Raw genomic sequence first — 19,909 nt, forward strand, 5'->3', positions numbered from 1 at the left:
TATGTGTAATTTCTGTCATTTATATCCCACTGTTGCAGGTCTTAGTGTTACTGACCATGAACAAGATGAAGAAGAAGCTGCCTGAGCGGATCCTGAATCACATCCTGGAGATTCTCTACCTGCTGACAGGAGAGGAAAGAAAACATCATAACGACACCACGGTAACCTCCTGCAGTAAATATGTGTATTAGTTGCTTAGCAACAAGAGGTGACAGATGCTCAGAGGAAAAGAAAGAGCGGGTGTTTAAGGTGTTTGTGCAAATAAAAAGTGTAGAGTTGTTTTGGGAAATTCACCAAAGGAGACAGTTATTTTCCAGCAGCCTTTTATTATTTGTTCCATCATCCCCATACATAGGGCAGCAATAGGCGGCTTATGGAGTGATGTCAGGCTTAGGCTAATAAAGAATAAACTGATATTTATATGGTATAAACAAGTAGTAATTTGTGCAGAAGAGGAAGTGTTATTGTATAGAATGGCTATAAGCAAGTGTACATATGTCATATATAGATAATAATTGCACGTACACTAGCTAGCTGGTTAGTCTGCTTACATCCTGTGCCTGAAATATGTTCTGGTGCATGTATAGATGACATTTTATATATTTTTTTATTTCTGTATCACTTGGTGCATTTCTCACATGACAATACACCCCCCCCCCCGCCCAGTAATACAGAGCGACTCATTATAAACCTCAGATCTTCCTCCAGCATTTTGTATTATTATTACTTAGTTACTAAGTTACTTTTATTTTAATTTTCTGTCAATAAGTTTAACAAGTTGATGTTATCAACAATCAAAAGGACATTAACTCAAAACTAAATGCCTTGAAAAGGTATTTTATTATGTATAGTTAACAAAAAGTACATTCATAGCTTAATATGCCTGGTTTTCCTGTAATTTATCTCTGTTTATTGTATTGTCATTGCCCCCAAAGAGAATGCAGTGTATCCAGATCTAGATAATGACCCTGCAACATCCTACACCATATTTGCTTGATCAGTGAAGGAGCTTAGTTATATTTTTCCCTATCTCGACACAGCAAAGGAGGTGTTTAAGAAGCTTCTTAAGGGTCTGCAAAAAATTGTGATTGTTTCTGACATAATGACCGTCTAAATGCTTATAAAAATGTATTTGTTCACAGAACTTTTGAAATGAAGCTTTTAAAGGTAAAGTGTGCTATAAAATTGGTTCACCTGTAATTTGTTTCTGATGACTTGTTATACCAACTGCAAGGTATAAAATGTATAGGGAAATGATCCTTTAGGTTTATTTTTTGTATGAAGTAGCTGTTTTTGCTAGTTGAAGCCACCAACCATGTGAATGGGCTGAGCTTACACTTTCTCTTTTTCTCTCTATACACTCTGGCATTATTATATTATCCCTGTCTGATTATACATAAGCAAGTGCAATGGTAAAAATAAACATTTTAGTACAAATTGTCCCACCTCCCAATGGAAGTATACATTCTGCTGCACCTTCTTGTTTACATGTCTTTAATATAGCCAATACTTAATTGGACATTATAGTCCTTTTGGAATAATAAACTGTGTAAAACTTAACACTGTCATGGATATTTTCACAATAGGCATCTATTACTTATTTTTTGATGCTTTGAAGTTATTCAAATTCTGAACCCTTCCAGTGCCCTCATAAATTCAACTTTAAATGCCCAATATCAGTGACAGTCATACGACCGCTATGTGCCACTGCTCACGCGCTCATTGAGTTTAGGAGAATGCACCAATCAGCAGCTGAGCCTCTCTCTGAATCAAGTGCGCGGCTCAGCTGTCTCCTAGACCAGGGGTTTCCAAACTTGGCCCTCCAGAGGTTTTGGAACTACATTTCCCATGATGCTCAGCCAGCATTTTATCTAGCTGAGCATCATGGGAAATGTAGTTCCAAAACCTCTGGAGAGCAAAGTTTGGAAACCCCTGTCCTAGACAATGAGAAAGCTTCCTTCCTACAGCACATAATCTGAGCAGATCTGACTGAGTGCCATCAATTTAGTTTGTCTGCTGTGGGAGCAGCAGCAGTGTATTAGGTTCTTTTTTTTTCTCTCTAAACAATGATGGTGCTTATGCTGCAGTTCTTATGTAAAGTAAATACAACTAAAATTGATGTACACTGTCTAAACAAGCTATTTAGGTGCATACTGCAAATTCACTTGTCTCAGTTCATTCTGCTTTTTAATGTGCAGTGCACGTAACTCTGGCTTTGACAGAGCTCCACTGACTTATAAGCTATCCCCGCCCTCGCCTTCTCTGCTTCATGTTATGTGACAAGGGGGACTGACAGGATGGGTTAATTCTGAGTAAAAAAAAAAGGGGTTAAATCTGTTTGCTGTTTAATCAACTCATATCTCAGGTTCCTAGCAACTGGTGTCAAATAATATGTGGCAGACTGGTATGCTCTGTCAGCCACTACAGTCCCCTCCCCTCTCTCCCCCTGTGTGTTCACACTGAAGCTGCTCTTTAGTGAAACGCGTAAAACTAGTCCTCATGCCTTACTCTTTCTGTTTTTAATCCCATGGAAGAATAAAAGTTTGTTTTATCCTACTTTTGGATTGGATTCCAGACTCTTTCTTTATATAAGTAAAATGTACTCATTGTTGTGTTGTTGGATGTTTATGCAGTTGTAAAACATATCTATGTAGCAGTGAGAATCATGCACAGAGCTTTACTTTTTATTTGTGACAATAGCAGCATTTGATAAGATTTGCTTTAATAGAAAAAGCAAACTTCATGCAACTCTACACTGCAAACAGGATTACTTTTTGTTTCTTTGGGAAATACATTTTCTTAGTTGCTTAGGCAACCAGCTGTCCTCCTCCCCTTGTCTCTCGCTCTCATAATATTATGGACCTGCATGCAGTTTCACAGTGAGTGCAAAATAATTATTTTATTAGCTACAATATCCAAGGCAGAACAGTGTGCAATGTGCGATCTCATCGCAGAAATTGTAGTGTGTCTGCAGAAAGACCGGCCGTGACAGTAAAAAAAAAAAATGCCTGCACTTTAAATTTCTACCTGCAGGTGTCACTGTTCCGTTCTATCACAGTGTAAATAATTACTACGTTCCTACCATTTTCTGAACTCCAGTGCGGTACAGGAAACAGCACATTGCAGAAAAGGGAAGTCAGGGCTTAACAAATTTATTCTAGCAGTAAAGGAGCCAACCAAAATACTTAGCAGACAGATTTAGTTTTTTTAAATAAATGTGTGTATGTATGTATATGTATATATATATATATATATATATATATATATATATATATATATATACATACATACATACATACATACATACATACATACATACATACAGGGAGTGCAGAATTATTAGGCAAGTTGTATTTTTGAGGATTCATTTTATTATTGAACAACAACCATGTTCTCAATGAACCCAAAAAACTCATTAATATCAAAGCTGAATAGTTTTGGAAGTAGTTTTTAGTTTGTTTTTAGTTATAGCTATTTTAGGGGGATATCTGTGTGTGCAGGTGACTATTACTGTGCATAATTATTAGGCAACTTAACAAAAAACAAATATATACCCATTTCAATTATTTATTTTTACCAGTGAAACCAATATAACATCTCAAAATTCACAAATATACATTTCTGACATTCAAAAACAAAACAAAAACAAATCAGTGACCAATATAGCCACCTTTCTTTGCAAGGACACTCAAAAGCCTGCCATCCATGGATTCTGTCAGTGTTTTGATCTGTTTACCATCAACATTGCGTGCAGCAGCAACCACAGCCTCCCAGACACTGTTCAGAGAGGTGTACTGTTTTCCCTCCTTGTAATTCTCACATTTGATGATGGACCACAGGTTCTCAATGGGGTTCAGATCAGGTGAACAAGGAGGCCATGTCATTAGATTTTCTTCTTTTATACCCTTTCTTGCCAGCCACGCTGTGGAGTACTTGGACGCGTGTGATGGAGCATTGTCCTGCATGAAAATCATGTTTTTCTTGAAGGATGCAGACTTCTTCCTATACCACTGCTTGAAGAAGGTGTCTTCCAGAAACTGGCAGTAGGACTGGGAGTTGAGCTTGACTCCATCCTCAACCCGAAAAGGCCCCACAAGCTCATCTTTGATGATACCAGCCCAAACCAGTACTCCACCTCCACCTTGCTGGCGTCTGAGTCGGACTGGAGCTCTCTGCCCTTTACCAATCCAGCCACGGGCCCATCCATCTGGCCCATCAAGACTCACTCTCATTTCATCAGTCCATAAAACCTTAGAAAAATCAGTCTTGAGATATTTCTTGGCCCAGTCTTGACGTTTCAGCTTGTGTGTCTTGTTCAGTGGTGGTCGTCTTTCAGCCTTTCTTACCTTGGCCATGTCTCTGAGTATTGCACACCTTGTGCTTTTGGGCACTCCAGTGATGTTGCAGCTCTGAAATATGGCCAAACTGGTGGCAAGTGGCATCTTGGCAGCTGCACGCTTGACTTTTCACAGTTCATGGGCAGTTATTTTGCGCCTTGGTTTTTCCACACGCTTCTTGCGACCCTGTTGACTATTTTGAATAAAACACTTGATTGTTCGATGATCACGCTTCAGAAGCTTTGCAATTTTAAGAGTGCTGCATCCCTCTGCAAGATATGTCACTATTTTTGACTTTTCTGAGCCTATCAAGTCCTTCTTTTGACCCATTTTGCCAAAGGAAAGGAAGTTGCCTAATAATTATGCACACCTGATATAGGGTGTTGATGTCATTAGACCACACCCCTTCTCATTACAGAGATGCACATCACCTAATATGCTTAATTGGTAGTAGGCTTTCGAGCCTATACAGCTTGGAGTAAGACAACATGCAAAAAGAGGATGATGTGGTCAAAATACTCATTTGCCTAATAATTCTGCACTCCCTGTATATATATATATATATATGTATATATATATATGTATATATATATATATATATATATATATATACAGTATATATATATCATATACATCAGCAGTATAAGCATGGAGCAGCAGCCCCTCCAAAATAAGCATATAGACCCCAGCAGTACAGTAGAGCAGGTTCCCGGGCATATCACCACAAAAGTATTGCAGCACCTGTTAGCAAGACACTGTGGTTTTAAGATATACATTCACAAATTAACACCTGTATTCAGCACTTTCTCCCGTCACTCCAACCCCTATGAAAGTTCCAAACACATATATGCATAGCAGTACATACGCTGATAAGAAAACGCTGATCCTGGGGACCCACCTTCTAATGTTCAATGCTCTAGATCCTCTCTCGAAGAAATCTGTGTATCCACAACAGCATGGAGGTCGAGCGGCAGGGTGGATCCCTACAGCGCGTCAGCGTGTACACAGCCGGTCCGGAAGTGCGTGACGTCACGGTGAGGGGCGGGTGAACCCAAGAGGTGAGGAGAGTCCACGACCTTGAAGAACCGGTAGTCCAATATAATTCAATGTAATACAGGGGAGGTTATCGCTGCTCAGTAGATGTCCGTGCCTTAATCATATCCAGGAAAATCAGCAAAAGAAACAAGTAGAGGCACCGGATAATTTTCCAAAAGCAAAGCGTCCTTTATTCAAAGTATTTAAAAGACAGCAGGAGACACACAGGAAAAAGCTGTAAACCTCTAGGGCAAAGGTGGAGTAGTGGTTCCCCACGTACCCTGATGCTGACGCGTTTCGGCTGGTGCCGTAATCGTAGCTGAAGGGTTTAAGCTTGATCTCTGATTTAAAGAAACAGATCACCTGTGATAGGTTAAAATCTTGTGCTACGTGGGTAACACACACCTCCACCTGTGAATTTAGTAACTGCACAAATTTTGGATGTTAACATCTTAATGTCCACTTCATAATGAGTTATAAACCTTTATATGTATATATATATATATATATATAAGCAACAGGATTATAAATACTTACAGAATATACTAAACATTTCCTGTTATATATTTTTATACAAAAGAAAAGAAAACACACGCCTAAACAACTTGAACGGCATTTCACACAAATACAATTCTATATAGACAGCCTTATTCGGCTGCTTGAAAACAGTTTCATACATTTGATGCAACCCTATGTGTACCGTGTGTTTTCATTGGGGCAAATAGAGGGGTTAAGCATGAAACAGAATTATCTAAGAAATTCCTTGAGAGGGGTTACCCCAAACAGGATATTGATAGGGCCCGGGAGGAAATAAGGGCTATTGAGAGAACTAATCTTCTTAGAGACAAACCCATAGAATGTGATGAAAAGTCTGAACAGTTAACTTTTGTGACTCAGTTCAGTAGGCAATATTATCAGATATGTAATATTATACGCAGACACATGACACTGCTGAGGGCAGATGATAATCCTGCGCAGATTGCCACACAAAAGGTGAGGTTTGCTTTTAAAAGGGGTAAAACTATAGGTAATTATGTAGCCCCTACACAATTGAAACAGGATGAAACTAGTGTATCCTCCTGGTTAAGATACAAAGGAGTTTACAAATGTAGTTATACCAACTGCATAGCATGTGGACATGCAAAATTGGGCAATATGTTCAGAAGCGCATACTCTGGTGAAACGTTTGCACATAGAGCGCTTTTTAATTGCAGATCCACATATGCAGTCTATCTTCTCAATTGTGATTCATGTGACATCCAATATACAGGTCAAACATCTCGACAGGTCAGGACTAGGATAAGGGAACACATAAATGACGTTAAGACGGGCAAACTAACCACCCCCTTGGTGAATCATTTTAAGGTTAAACACAACAAGGATCCCGGGACGCTGTCTTGGACAATCATTGAAGTTGTGAATACAAATAATAGGGGGGGTGATAGGGATAACTTGCTTCTCAAGAGGGAGGTGTTCTGGATACACAGGCTATACACCAGGATGCCCAACTGGCTTAACTCTGAATATGATTTGATCAATTTCTGGTGTTAGCCTGTGTATCTTTCAAAAAGACATTACACTATACCATGGTACATGTATGGATAGAGTATGCTTTCCCTTCCTTTTGTAGCTTTCTATATGTGATATGGTATTATCCGCCTTTTCTAGTCCCCTCTGGTGTTCATCTGTTTTATAACATTATCAGAAATTCAATACTTATTATACAATTTAACCTCTCTATTTGCCCCAATGAAAACACACGGTACACATAGGGTTGCATCAAAAGTATGAAACTGTTTTCAAGCAGCCGAATAAGGCTGTCTATATAGAATTGTATTTGTGTTAAATGCCGTTCAAGTTGTGTAGGCGTGTGTTTTCTTTTCTTTTGTATAAAAATATATAACAGGAAATGTTTAGTATATTCTATAAGTTTTTATAATCCTGTTGCTTATATATATATATATATATATATATATATATATAAATATAAAGGTTTATAACTCATTATAAAGTGGACATTAAGATGTTAACATCCAAAATTTGGCAGTTACTAAATTCACAGGTGGTGGTGTGTGTTACCCACGTAGCACAAGATTTTAACCTATCACAGGTGATCTGTTTCTTTAAATCAGAGATAAAGCTTAAACCCTTCAGCTACGATTACGGCACCAGCTGAAACGCGTCAGCATCAGGGTACGTGGGGAACCACTACTCCACCTTTGCCCTAGAGGTTTACAGCTTTTTCCTGTGTGTCTCCTGCTGTCTTTTAAATACTTTGAATAAAGGACGCTTTGCTTTTGGAAAATTATCCGGTGCCTCTACTTGTTTCTTTTGCAGGTTCCCGGGCAGACTGACACTGTGGGAATGTACAGCAGACATCAGCGAGGCTGTACATGAACCTGTCCTCGTGCACACCAAGTAAGGGCAAATAATGCAACACTGGCTCCTCGGACACTGCAGAAAACTTTTCACTAAAAAAATCTAAAAAAACAGTTCTGCCTCTGGGGCTACAATGTGCTTGTTTGCAGCTCCTACTATAGGGCTTTACAGAGCAGTATGACAGTTATTTATGTTGCCTGCACTCACACGGCTCAGTAGGAAGTAAATGCTGATTGGACCTCAGATCTTGTGTGAAGGAAAACATTTTTAGATATTGGGGGCGTTTGGAGCTATGATGATATTGACTATTTTCTCCATACAAAGGTAGATTTTTATTATAATTATACTTGCTTAATTGCTGTTCAAAAGCTATACACATATACTATGTGAACAGTAGTAAATCTACATATGCAAAAAAATTACTTTTACCTTTTCCCGACGTTCCATGCCGTCCTAACTGCGCTGGCCTTTAGCGCCGCTAGGACGGCATGGAACATCCTAGCTGTTTGGCTGTTCTGAAGCCAACGGCTCTTCTAGAATTGGATCGCGGTCGGAAAGGCATGCTTAGCGTTATAAAGACGCCCCCCCCCCCACGACCCAATCCCATAATTTAAAAAAACGTTGCTCTGATGTAGACAAAGGAACCTGGTCATGAAAGGGTTAAACATGATATTATATACCTGTACATAAGGTATGTGTGCCAATACCTTTGTTTGTATTTTAGTGATAACTTGATTGTATGTTAACTTCTTGCAGAATATATATATATATATATATATATAAGCTGCAACAACTAATCGGCATAATCGATTATGAAAATAGTTGTCAACGAATCTCATAATCGATTAGTTGGTCTGTGCACAGCAACAGCTGCTTCACCCCAATGAGCTCCTGCACAGGGTATTGTGTTTTATGGTTATGCCCAAAGCCTAAAGGACGTTTACAGACATTTACTTTTCACTTTTTTAGGACACTATAAGTTTCTTTTTAAGTTTACAACTACTCCTGTCTTATGTGCAACCCAGAAATAAAACAGGAGGCATAATTTGGATTGTTTATATAAAATCAGGTGATTTGGGACTATGCTTTGCATGATATAGTGCTGAGCTTGTTATTTACACCTAGTCCTAGATTGATGGGAGTTATTTGAATTGATGTGCACTATTATCTGTGCACAATTTTTAGCGGATCACTTGCTATTGTTGGTATATGTACTCTATAGATACATGTGTAAGGCTGTGTCCTGTTACTGATATACAGGTATACCTCACTTTACAGCGCTTCACTTTACAGCTTTTCGCTAATACAGCGCTTTGTGGCGCTGAAGTTCAACCTCCAAAAATTTGAAACAGTGCTGTAATCTTCGTGAGATTGCGAGAAAAGTGACTGTCACCATTTTGTTAAGCGCAGTTCACTTTGTTTACAGCATTGCAGTGCAATCCGTGTCTCAGTATTATAGTCTGGCAAATTTTACTACAGTAATTGTTACTATTTTACAGGTACAGTATTTATTGAATACTGTGCTGAGCTAGTGTTAAACTAAACATAGCAATATTGCACCTCTAATATATGTTAGTTTAAACATGTTTTTAAACACACTGGCAAGTGAAAAGATAGCTAAAACTGCCTTGTTTCACTTTAAGGCGGTTTTCACTTTACAGCGGGGCTCTGGTCCCTAACCCGCTGTATGAGCGGGGTATACCTGTATAGTCTTTAGCCCTTTTGCCTTTTTTTCTTCTATTTTTAATTAATTGGAATATGTACCACATTCAACCTCTGTAAGTATATATCTGTTATTTCTCCAACATTGGTGTGTCCGGTCCACGGCGTCATCCATTACTTGTGGGATATTCTCCTCCCCTACAGGGAAAGGCAAGGAGAGCGCACAGCAGAGCTGTCCATATAGCTCCCCCTCTAGCTCCGCCCCCCAGTCATTCTCCTTGCCGCTCTGAACAAGTAGCATCTCCTCGGGGATGGTGAGGAGTTTGTGGTGTTAGTTGTTGGCAGCTGTGCCAGATGTACAAGCTTTTGTTCAGGCTTTGGTTAGAATCAAGCCTGTTTACAGAACCATGACTCCTCCTTGGAGTCTAAATTTAGTTCTTTCAGTTCTTCGAGGGGTTCCGTTTGAACCTTTACATTCCATAAATATTAAGTTATTATCTTGGAAAGTACTGTTTTTGGGTGCTATTTCTTCTGCTAGAAGAGTTTCTGAATTATCTGCTTTGCAGTGTAATCCACCCTATCTGGTTTTCCATTCAGATAAGGTTGTTTTGCGTACTAAGCCTGGTTTTCTTCCAAAAGTTGTTTCCAACAAGAATATTAACCAGGAAATAGTTGTTCCTTCTCTGTGTCCGAAACCAGTTTCAAAGAAGGAACGTTTATTACACAATTTAGATGTTGTTCGTGCTTTAAAGTTCTATTTAGAAGCAACAAAAGGTTTTAGACAAACCTCATCCTTGTTTGTCGTTTACTCTGGTAAGAGGAGAGATCAAAAAGCTTCTGCTACCTCTCTCTCTTTCTGGCTAAAAAGCATTATCCGATTGGCCTATGAGACTGCCGGACGACAGCCTCCTGACCGAATCACAGCTCACTCTACTAGGGCTGTGGCTTCCACATGGGCCTACAAGAACGAGGCTTCTGTTGATCAGATATGTAAGGCAGCGACTTGGTATTCTCTGCACACTTTTGCCAAATTCTACAAATTTGATACTTATGCTTCTTCGGAGGCTATTTTTGGGAGAAAGGTTTTGCAAGCCGTGGTGCCTTCCATTTAGGTAACCTGATTTGCTCCCTCCCTTCATCCGTGTCCTAAAGCTTTGGTATTGGTTCCCACAAGTAATGGATGACGCCGTGGACCGGACACACCAATGTTGGAGAAAACAGAATTTATGCTTACCTGATAAATTACTTTCTCCAACGGTGTGTCCGGTCCACGGCCCGCCCTGGTTTTCCTAATCAGATTGAAATTTTTTTTTGTCTTTATACACTACAGTCACCACGGCACCCTATAGTTTCTCCTTTTTCTCCTAACCGTCGGTCGAATGACTGGGGGGCGGAGCTAGAGGGGGAGCTATATGGACAGCTCTGCTGTGCGCTCTCCTTGCCTTTCCCTGTAGGGGAGGAGAATATCCCACAAGTAATGGATGACGCCGTGGACCGGACACACCGTTGGAGAAAGTAATTTATCAGGTAAGCATAAATTCTGTTTTTAAGAGGGGACTAGATATTTCCCCCCCTAACCATATAAATGGTTATTTACCACTGCATATAGATATTTAAGATATTCTCATGTTAGAATGAAGTCCAGGCTTAGTTTGTTAAGAGGCCCCTTGCATTGGTGGATAACTAACAAAAAAAATAGCTCACCTTGGTGAAATTGGCAAAACCCTATATATGCATCTCAGGCACCACAACATCATCTGAGTGCCTCTTCTCTGTTGCAGGCAAAATAGCTGCAAAAAAGAGAGCCAGCCTCAGCCAGGAGCATGTGGTAATGTTAACATTATAGCATTTCAATGCAAAGTTTCTGAAAGTGTGAATAACAGAATGTTATAAACAGAGGTAGTCTACCTATTACTAGTTCTACCTCTTTTCAAACAGTTTGTGGTTTTGTTTAATTATAAAAATATGTTCTGCTGCTTAAAAAATAGGATCAACCGTTGTTTTAATGTAAAGTTTTAGTTGGAAGTTTATATTTACAACACTCACTGTGTGGATTTTATTTTAAATATAGGAAAAAATTAATTTATTTGTTTTTTATCAGATTAGTCGATTAATCGAAAAAATAATCGGCCGATTAATCGATTATGAAAATAATCGTTAGTTGCAGCCAACTAACCCACGGCCCACCCCTCCTTCATCCTACTCCTAGCACTTACAGTTTTAAATCAGAGTTGCACATGAGTTACCATGGCAACGCTCTGAAACAGGAAGAAGGAGCTGCCTGCGTGAATGCAGTAACGCAGTTACCTAGTTATGAGTACTGTACTGTGAAGTGGAACTGGAGCTTTCTGAAGTTACAGTACATTACCTTTAACAGTGCAGTGGTTATTGTAAGGAGTGCATGTTAAGGGTTGCATATAAATTTAACCCTACTCTAAAACCCACCCAATCCCCCCTTAATAAAACCTAACACTTACCCCTTGAAGATCACCCTACCTTGAGCCGTCTTCACCCAGCCGGGCAGAAGTCTTCATCTGATCCGGGCAGAAGTCTTCATCGAATCCGGGCAGAAGAGGTCCTCCATCCGGGTAGAAGTTTTCATCCAAGCGGGATCCAACTGAAGAATGTAGGTTCCTTTAAATGACGTCATCCAAGATGGCGTCCCTTCAATTCCGATTGGCTGATAGAATTCTATCAACCAATTGGAATTGAAGGGACACCATCTTGGATGATGTCATTTAAAGGAACCTTCATTTTTCAGTTGGACGTCGAACGAAGAGGATACGCTGCGTCGGATGAAGACTTCTGCCCGGATCGGATGAAGACTTCTGCCCGGCTGGGTGAAGACGGCTCAAGGTAGGGTGATTCTGCCCGGATTCGATGAAGACTTCTGCCCGGCTGGGTGAAGACGGCTCAAGGTAGGGTGATCTTCAAGGGGTTAGTGTTAGGTTTTTTTAAGGAGGGGATTGGGTGGGTTTTAGAGTAAGGCTGGGTGGTGGGTTTTAATGTTGGGGGGGTTGTATTTCTTTTTTTACAGAAAAAAGAGCTGATTACTTTGGGGGAATGCTCCGCAAAAGGCCCTTTTAAGGGCTATTTGTAATTTAGTATAGGGTAGGGAATTTTATTATTTTGGGGGGGCTTTTTAATTTTATTAAGGGGCTTAGATTAGGTGTAATTAGTTTAAACTTCTTGTAATTTTTTTTTTTTTTATTTTCTGTAATTTAGTGGGGGGTTTTTTGTACTTTAGTTTATTTTATTTTATTGTATTTAATATTAGCTAATTGTAGTTAATTAATTTCATTTATTTAATGATAGTGTAGTGTTGCGTGTAATTGTAACTTAGGTTAGGATTTATTTTACAGGTAAATTTGTCTTTATTTTAACTAGGTAGCTATTAAATGGTTAATAACTATTTAATAACTATTCTACCTAGTTAAAATAAATACAAAGTTGCCTGTAAAATAAAAATAAATCCTAAAATAGCTACAATGTAATTATTAATTATATTGTAGCTATCTTAGGGTTTATTTTATAGGTAAGTATTTCGTTTTAAATAGGAATAATTGAGTTAATAATAGTAAATTTATTTAGATTTATTTAAATAATATTTAAGTTAGGGGGGTGTTAGGGTTAGACTTAGGTTTAGGGTTAATAACTTTATTATAGTGGTGGTGACGTTGGCAGCGGCGGATTAGGGGTTAATACATTTAATAGGCTATGTGGGCTATGGCGGTTTAGGGGTTAATACTTGAATAGGTTAATTGCATCGTGGGCTATGGAGGTTTAGGGGTTAATAATTGAGTTATTACTTGCGGTGTGGGTTTGATGGCGGATATAGGGGTTAATAGTTTAAACAGGCATATTGCGTTGTGGGGGGTTGTCGGTCTAGGGCTTAATACATTTAATATTAGTAATGAGATGGGGGATTGCGGATATAGGGGTTTTACGTGTCAGGCTTATTTTTGGGAGGTGTGTTAGACTTTTACGGGAGATTTGTTATTTTCTTTACTTTTCTTAGGCGCCGGAAGTTTCTAACGTGCCCTAAGTCACTGGCGACTCCAGAAATTTGAATTTACGCTCATTTCTGGACATCGCTAGTTTATCTGACTTACGGCAATTTATGAACTGCTGGCGGGGTTTACTTAATACCCCGATGTGCAAGGTCAAATTACGGGCGGCGCAGGTTCCCAAGCTTGCGCCGAAACCTGCGCCGTATATTTGATCGCGCCCCTTGCATTTAGTTTACTATTTCTAAACGGTGGGTTGTCTTTTACATTAATATGGGAATTTCTTGTAGAGGTATTACACTTTGTTTATTAGTTTATAATATTAACTCAGATAGATAGACCACATATATGAAAATAGTGTCTGATTGTTAGTAATATATAGAGCCTCCCTCCTCTTGTTTACCTGGTTGTGTCTGTGTTTTGTATCTGTATTTTTTTTACAATGAATCAATGTCATTGTGTTACACTAATGCTACAGAATTATGCTGCACTTTACAATAAATTAAGATAATAATAAAATATATAGTCATAAACTTCAGAAGGCTGTTATTGCTGTTAGTGTAAAAATGGTAAAGTTCAGTTAAGGAGGCAAGTTAACCCATTATTTTTAAAGAACACTGAAATGCCCTTCTCTGCCCTTTAACTTTATAATAATATGTGTAGAAAGGTTTTGCCAAGTCTCCTATAAGGGATACTCTTGCAAAAAATAATTATACATTAGCATATGTTCATTGGGAGTTTGTCCCTTTTTACTACAAATACCTGGCGTCTAGTACTAATTGCATAATGGTCATAAGATATAATCCTGGATTTTTGTGAATAGCTATTTTTGCTTGAATCTTCCACAACACATTCCATTCTGTCTTCATTTATCTGTATTGATCACTGCCTGTCCTCTTTCTTACACTCAATGACAGTGAACTAGATGGAGGAAATGATTATAGCCCTGTCTGAAGCTTTGCATGAGGGCAAGGGTGTGCGTGTGTGCAGTATATATTTAGTGTGTGTATGTAAGCAGTGTGTATGCAGTATATATTTAGTGTGTGTATGTAAGCAGTGTGTAAGCAGTATATATTTAGGGTGTGTATGTAAGCAGTGTTTATGCAGTATATATTTAGTGTGTGTATGCAGTATGTATGTAGTGTGTGTGTGTGTGTGTATGTAAGCAGTGTGTATGCAGTATATATTTAGTGTGTGTATGTAAGCTGTGTGTATGCAGTATATATTTAGTGTGTGTATGCAGTATATATTTAGTGTGTGTATGTAAGCAGTGTTTATGCAGTATATATTTAGTGTGTTTATGCAGTATATATTTAGTGTGTGTATGTAAGCAGTGTGTATACAGTATGTATGTAGTGTGTGTATGTAAGCAGTGTGTAAGCAGTATATATTTAGTGTGTGTATGTAAGCAGTGTTTATGCAGTATATATTTAGTGTGTGTATGTAAGCAGTGTGTAAGCAGTATATATTTTGGGTGTGCATGTAAGCAGTGTTTATGTAGTATATATTTAGTGTGTGTATGCAGTATGTATATAGTGTGTGTATGTAAGCAGTGTGTATGCAGTATATATTTAGTGTGTGTATGTAAGCAGTGTTTATGCAGTATATATTTAGTGTGTGTATGCAGTATGTATATAGTGTGTGTATGTAAGCAGTGTGTATGCAGTATATATTTAGTGTGTGTATGTAAGCAGTGTTTATGCAGTATATATTTAGTGTGTGTATGTAAGCAGTGTGTAAGCAGTATATATTTAGGGTGTGCATGTAAGCAGTGTTTATGCAGTATATATTTAGTGTGTGTATGCAGTATGTATATAGTGTGTGTATGTAAGCAGTGTGTATGCAGTATATATTTAGTGTGTGTATGTAAGCAGTGTTTATGCAGTATATATTTAGTGTGTGTATGCAGTATGTATATAGTGTGTGTATGTAAGCAGTGTGTATGCAGTATATATTTAGTGTGTGTATGTAAGCAGTGTTTATGCAGTATATATTTAGTGTGTGTATGTAAGCAGTGTGTAAGCAGTATATATTTAGGGTGTGTATGTAAGCAGTGTTTATGCAGTATATATTTAGGGTGTGTATGTAAGCAGTGTTTATGCAGTATATATTTAGTGTGTGTATGTAAGCAGTGTGTAAGCAGTATATATTTAGGGTGTGTATGTAAGCAGTGTTTATGCAGTATATATTTAGTGTGTGTATGTAAGCAGTGTTTAAGCAGTATATATTTAGGGTGTGTATGTAAGCAGTGTTTATGCAGTATATATTTAGTGTGTGTATGCAGTATGTATATAGTGTGTGTATGTAAGCAGTGTGTATGCAGTATATATTTAGTGTGTGTATGTAAGCAGTGTGTATGCAGTATATATTTAGTGTGTGTGTAAGCAGTATATATTTAGTGTGTGTAGCTAAGCAGTGTGTATGCAGTATATATTTAGTGTGTGTGTAAGCAGTATATATTTAGTGTGTGTATGTAAGCAGTGTTTATGCAGTATATATTTAGTGTGTGTAAGCAGTATATATTTAGTGTGTGTATGTAAGCAGTGTGTATGCAGTATGTATGTATGTATGTATGTAGTGTGTATGCAGCATTTGTGTATATGCATGAAGGCCTTTTTAAAGGAAAGTAGTGTTGCAACATTTCATGCATGAATTTAAGAGAAACTGGTTTGTGTTTAAAAATTCACACAGAGTATTCTAGGAACGAATACAGTTTACATTACTTGCCTTAACTAGAAAATGTTTGTGTGATGTGTGTATGTGTGTGTGTTTTTAATGTCAATGTATCAAAAGCATGCTTTTTATGGGGGGGAGCACCTGGGTTGCACTTTTTGATTGGTAGTATTATCAAGTTGCTGACCCAAAAATTGGCTAGTTTCTAAGCTTACAAATTGCTTTTTAAATAAAGATACAAAGAGAATGAAGAGAAATTAATAATAGGAGTAAACATAGAAAGTTGTTTAAATTTGCATGCTCTATCTGAATCATGAAAGAAAAATGTTTTAGCTTCATATCCCTTTAACTATTCCTTTTAGGAAGGAAATCCTTCTGTCATGTCCTTACTGACAGTTCTCACTTCTAGATGCACATTGAGATATATATATATATATATATATATATATATATATATATACACACATACACACACACACACATACATATACACACACACACACACACATCTTGAATTGCTAAGGAGTTAGTCAGTAGCACTGGACATACATTGGATTTTAAACAGCAAATAATAGACTGGCTGTAAACATGTTGGAGATGGAACCATAGCAAAGCTAGATAAACTAAAATAAAATTAAACAAGCTGGAAATCTTGGAAGCAAAAGGCCTGCAGATCTGTGGTGCATGTTCCTTTGTCTTGTAAGGGAGGTATTTACCATTATTCATTGTGAAAGTGTAGCTTGAGGACTAACAGGAGGAATATAGTAGGTGGTCACAGCATCAGGATTCCTCTGTAACTCACATTACTTCAATGTTCACTGCTGCTGGCGGTGCTGCTATGATCGTTCCACTCCTTACAATAGATACAAATCAGTACGGAGGATGGCTGAGCAGAGGACTTTCTCTCCCACTAGTTACTGATGTGTGGCTGCTTCTGATTACACATTTCCTCCCAAACGGCTGCAACTCACACAGTGTAGCTGTTAAGAGAGGATATGCTTTGCTACAGCAATAGTACAGAGGAGATTATAAAAGCCCCACAGCTCTGTCACAACAACCTATTACACTGGCCATGCGTCATCCCAGTCACTTTTGAATGCTTACACCAAGTTGGGAGACATATTTATTGAGGACCATCACATATAGCATTTCAATGAATTAAACAGATATCTAGCTTTAAATTACTACATAATGTAAAAACCATGGCACTCACAAAGTGTATATGATTGAGTACTATTGAATTGATTTGACCCTCCCAAACTTACTGGCTCACAGGGCAGAGAAACGGTCCATCTGCTGACAGGGACTATCGGGTATCTTTGCAACCTGTCCTGTACAGTCGCATGTTTCCTCTTTTCACTCCGAATTTCAACCCTGCAGGGCAGCAGTGGAGACCGCATATAACGATGCAATGCAAGCCCCTACACCCTCCATTATACCTGCTCTGCACCCTTCCTCTTTATCAAAAAGATTACAATGTTGCACGGTGCAGGCAGGGAAACAAATAACTTATGGGAAATGTAGTTTTTAGGTACCTAAGAAATAATAGGGCTAACCGGGCATTTGCCGGTATCCCAGACGTTTAGTCCGGACCTGCATTAGAAAGAGCAGAGAGGATTTTCCAGTCTTAAAGAATCTACAGAAGCATCATTAAAAAGCAACTTAAACAGGAACTGTTCCTTTCATGCATGTGTAGCAATTAAAGTCTAAAAATATTTTTATTTTCAGCTATTTAAATTGATATGGAAACCCCAGGTAATGAACATTTGTGCACAGTTCATCCCCAAGGATGGAGCGGTAACTGACTGATAAAGACAATTCCCTTATATTTCTATTATATAATTTGCTTCATTCTATTGGTATATTTTGTTGAAGACGCAGCAATGCGTTACTGGGAGCATTGAGTGAGCCAATAACATGAGGCTTATATGTGCAGCCACCAATCAGCAGCTCCTGAGCCTACCTAGATGTTCTTTTCAACCAAGGATACCAAGACAACAAAACAGATAATAGAATTCAGTTGCAAATTGTGTTTCATGTACCTTTTTAATATAGCTTCTTAGGAGATGAAAATGTTATTTGTTGCAGTATTACTATATAGTTACTATAAGGTCACATTATAAGACTTAAGTCAGTTTTATATCATATAACTTTATAATTGTCATCAAAATAGAAATTACCACACAGGGAATAGGGAAATGGGGCTAAATAGCTAATCAAATATGTAGTGACACATTTTCCTAAATAATGGAGATGTCAGTGGTATGTGATGTAGAAAGAGATCTGTACATTAATATGTAACATTTACACCCTCCTCTTTAGTTGTAGGTCAGTGTTACTGTGACAAGGTGACTTCCTGTTATTTGGAGTTCTTGGAGTATTGGGGCTGATTCACGTGTGACCAACAAGATGACGACTGAGAAGAACCAAACCTCAGAGATCTACATGGTGACTGGGGAGGTGAGGGCGTTAGTCTTATTGTCACTTATCTGCTGCTGTGTGTGATGTGTGGTGCTGAGCGACAATACACACAGCACAACCCCAGGGGGAGTGAGCATACTAACCATATGGGCTGTTCATGGTCACTGGCTGAGCTTTGGGTCATGGTCATTGTCACAGTCAGTTCAGTTTGTGTGATTTACACTGTACAAGCTAAATCCTGTTTTTATTGTTTTATTTTTTAATTTTATTTAAGGAACAAATGGCGTTTGATGAAGTTGCAGTTTATTTCTCGGAGGAGGAGTGGAGCTGTTTAGCTGAAGAACAAAAAGAGCTTTATAAGGATGTGATGATGGAAAATTACCAGACCCTCAGCTCTCTAGGTAATAATTTATATAACTCCTACAGGGGATGGGACAAAGAGGAAAACACATATAAGTGACACATAATCTGGGCTTGTGCTAAACAGATATAAAATCTGTGTGTTTGTTATTACAGACATTTGTTACTTAATAAAATCTGTCATGAGATATACAGCTCTGTGTCCATTGCACTGCTCCCTGCTTGCTCATCTAGCTGAGGTCCCACCACCATTTATACATCACACCCTGTGCTACTGGCCCATAGTGATCCTGGCATACATATATTATTAATTATTTTAATAAACTAAGGCCTAGATTACGAGTTGTGCATTAGCCTTAAAAAGCAGCGTTAAGAAGTCCTAACGCTGGACTTAGGTTTAGGGGTTAATAACTTTATTATAGTGGCGGTGACGCTGGGGGCGGCAGATTAGGGGTTAATAAATGTAGGTAGGTGGCGGCGATGTTAGGGACGGCAGATTAGGGGTTAATATTTAATTAGTGTTTGCGATGCAGGAGTGCGGCGGTTTAGGGGTTAATATATTTATTATAGTGGCGGTGATGTCCGGTTCAGCAGATTAGGGGTTAAAATATTTATTTTAGTGTTTGCGATGTGGGGGGGCCTCGGTTTAGGGGTTAATAGGTAGTTTATGGGTGTTAGTGTACTTTTTAGCACTTTAGTTCAGAGTTTTATTCTACGGCGTTGTAGTGTAAAACTCTTTAACTACTGACTTTTAAATGCGGTACCAGGCTTGACAGGAGAGGGTTTACCGCTCACTTTTGGTCAGACTCGTAATACCGGCGCTATGCAAGTCCCATTGAAAAAAGAGGATACGCAATTGACATAAGTGGATTTGCGGTATTTCCGAGTCTGGCCAAAAAAGTGAGCGGTACACCGGTTGGGTGAAGACGTCTCCCGGTAATGTGATCTTCAAGGGGTTAGTTTAAGGTTTTTTAAGGGGGTATTGGGTGGGTTTTAGAGTAGGGTTGTTGTGTAGGTGGTGGGATTTAATGTTGG

General features: G+C 38.5%; 1 protein-coding gene across 1 annotated transcript in view; it reads left to right on the top strand.

The window, feature by feature from the left end:
* The window catches only part of LOC128655632 (gastrula zinc finger protein XlCGF26.1-like), a 44,161-nt gene that overhangs the window by 1,424 nt on the left and 22,828 nt on the right, over window positions 1–19,909 (top strand). Inside the window, exons 2-4 of the mRNA XM_053709218.1 lie at window positions 39–161; window positions 18,416–18,553; window positions 18,789–18,915. Coding sequence (XP_053565193.1) covers window positions 18,503–18,553; window positions 18,789–18,915 — 178 coding nt within the window. The 5' untranslated portion in view covers window positions 39–161; window positions 18,416–18,502. The remainder of the gene's footprint in view (window positions 1–38; window positions 162–18,415; window positions 18,554–18,788; window positions 18,916–19,909) is intronic.

Source organism: Bombina bombina, chromosome 4 (assembly GCF_027579735.1).
Source record: "Bombina bombina isolate aBomBom1 chromosome 4, aBomBom1.pri, whole genome shotgun sequence".
Lineage (NCBI taxonomy): Eukaryota > Metazoa > Chordata > Amphibia > Anura > Bombinatoridae > Bombina > Bombina bombina.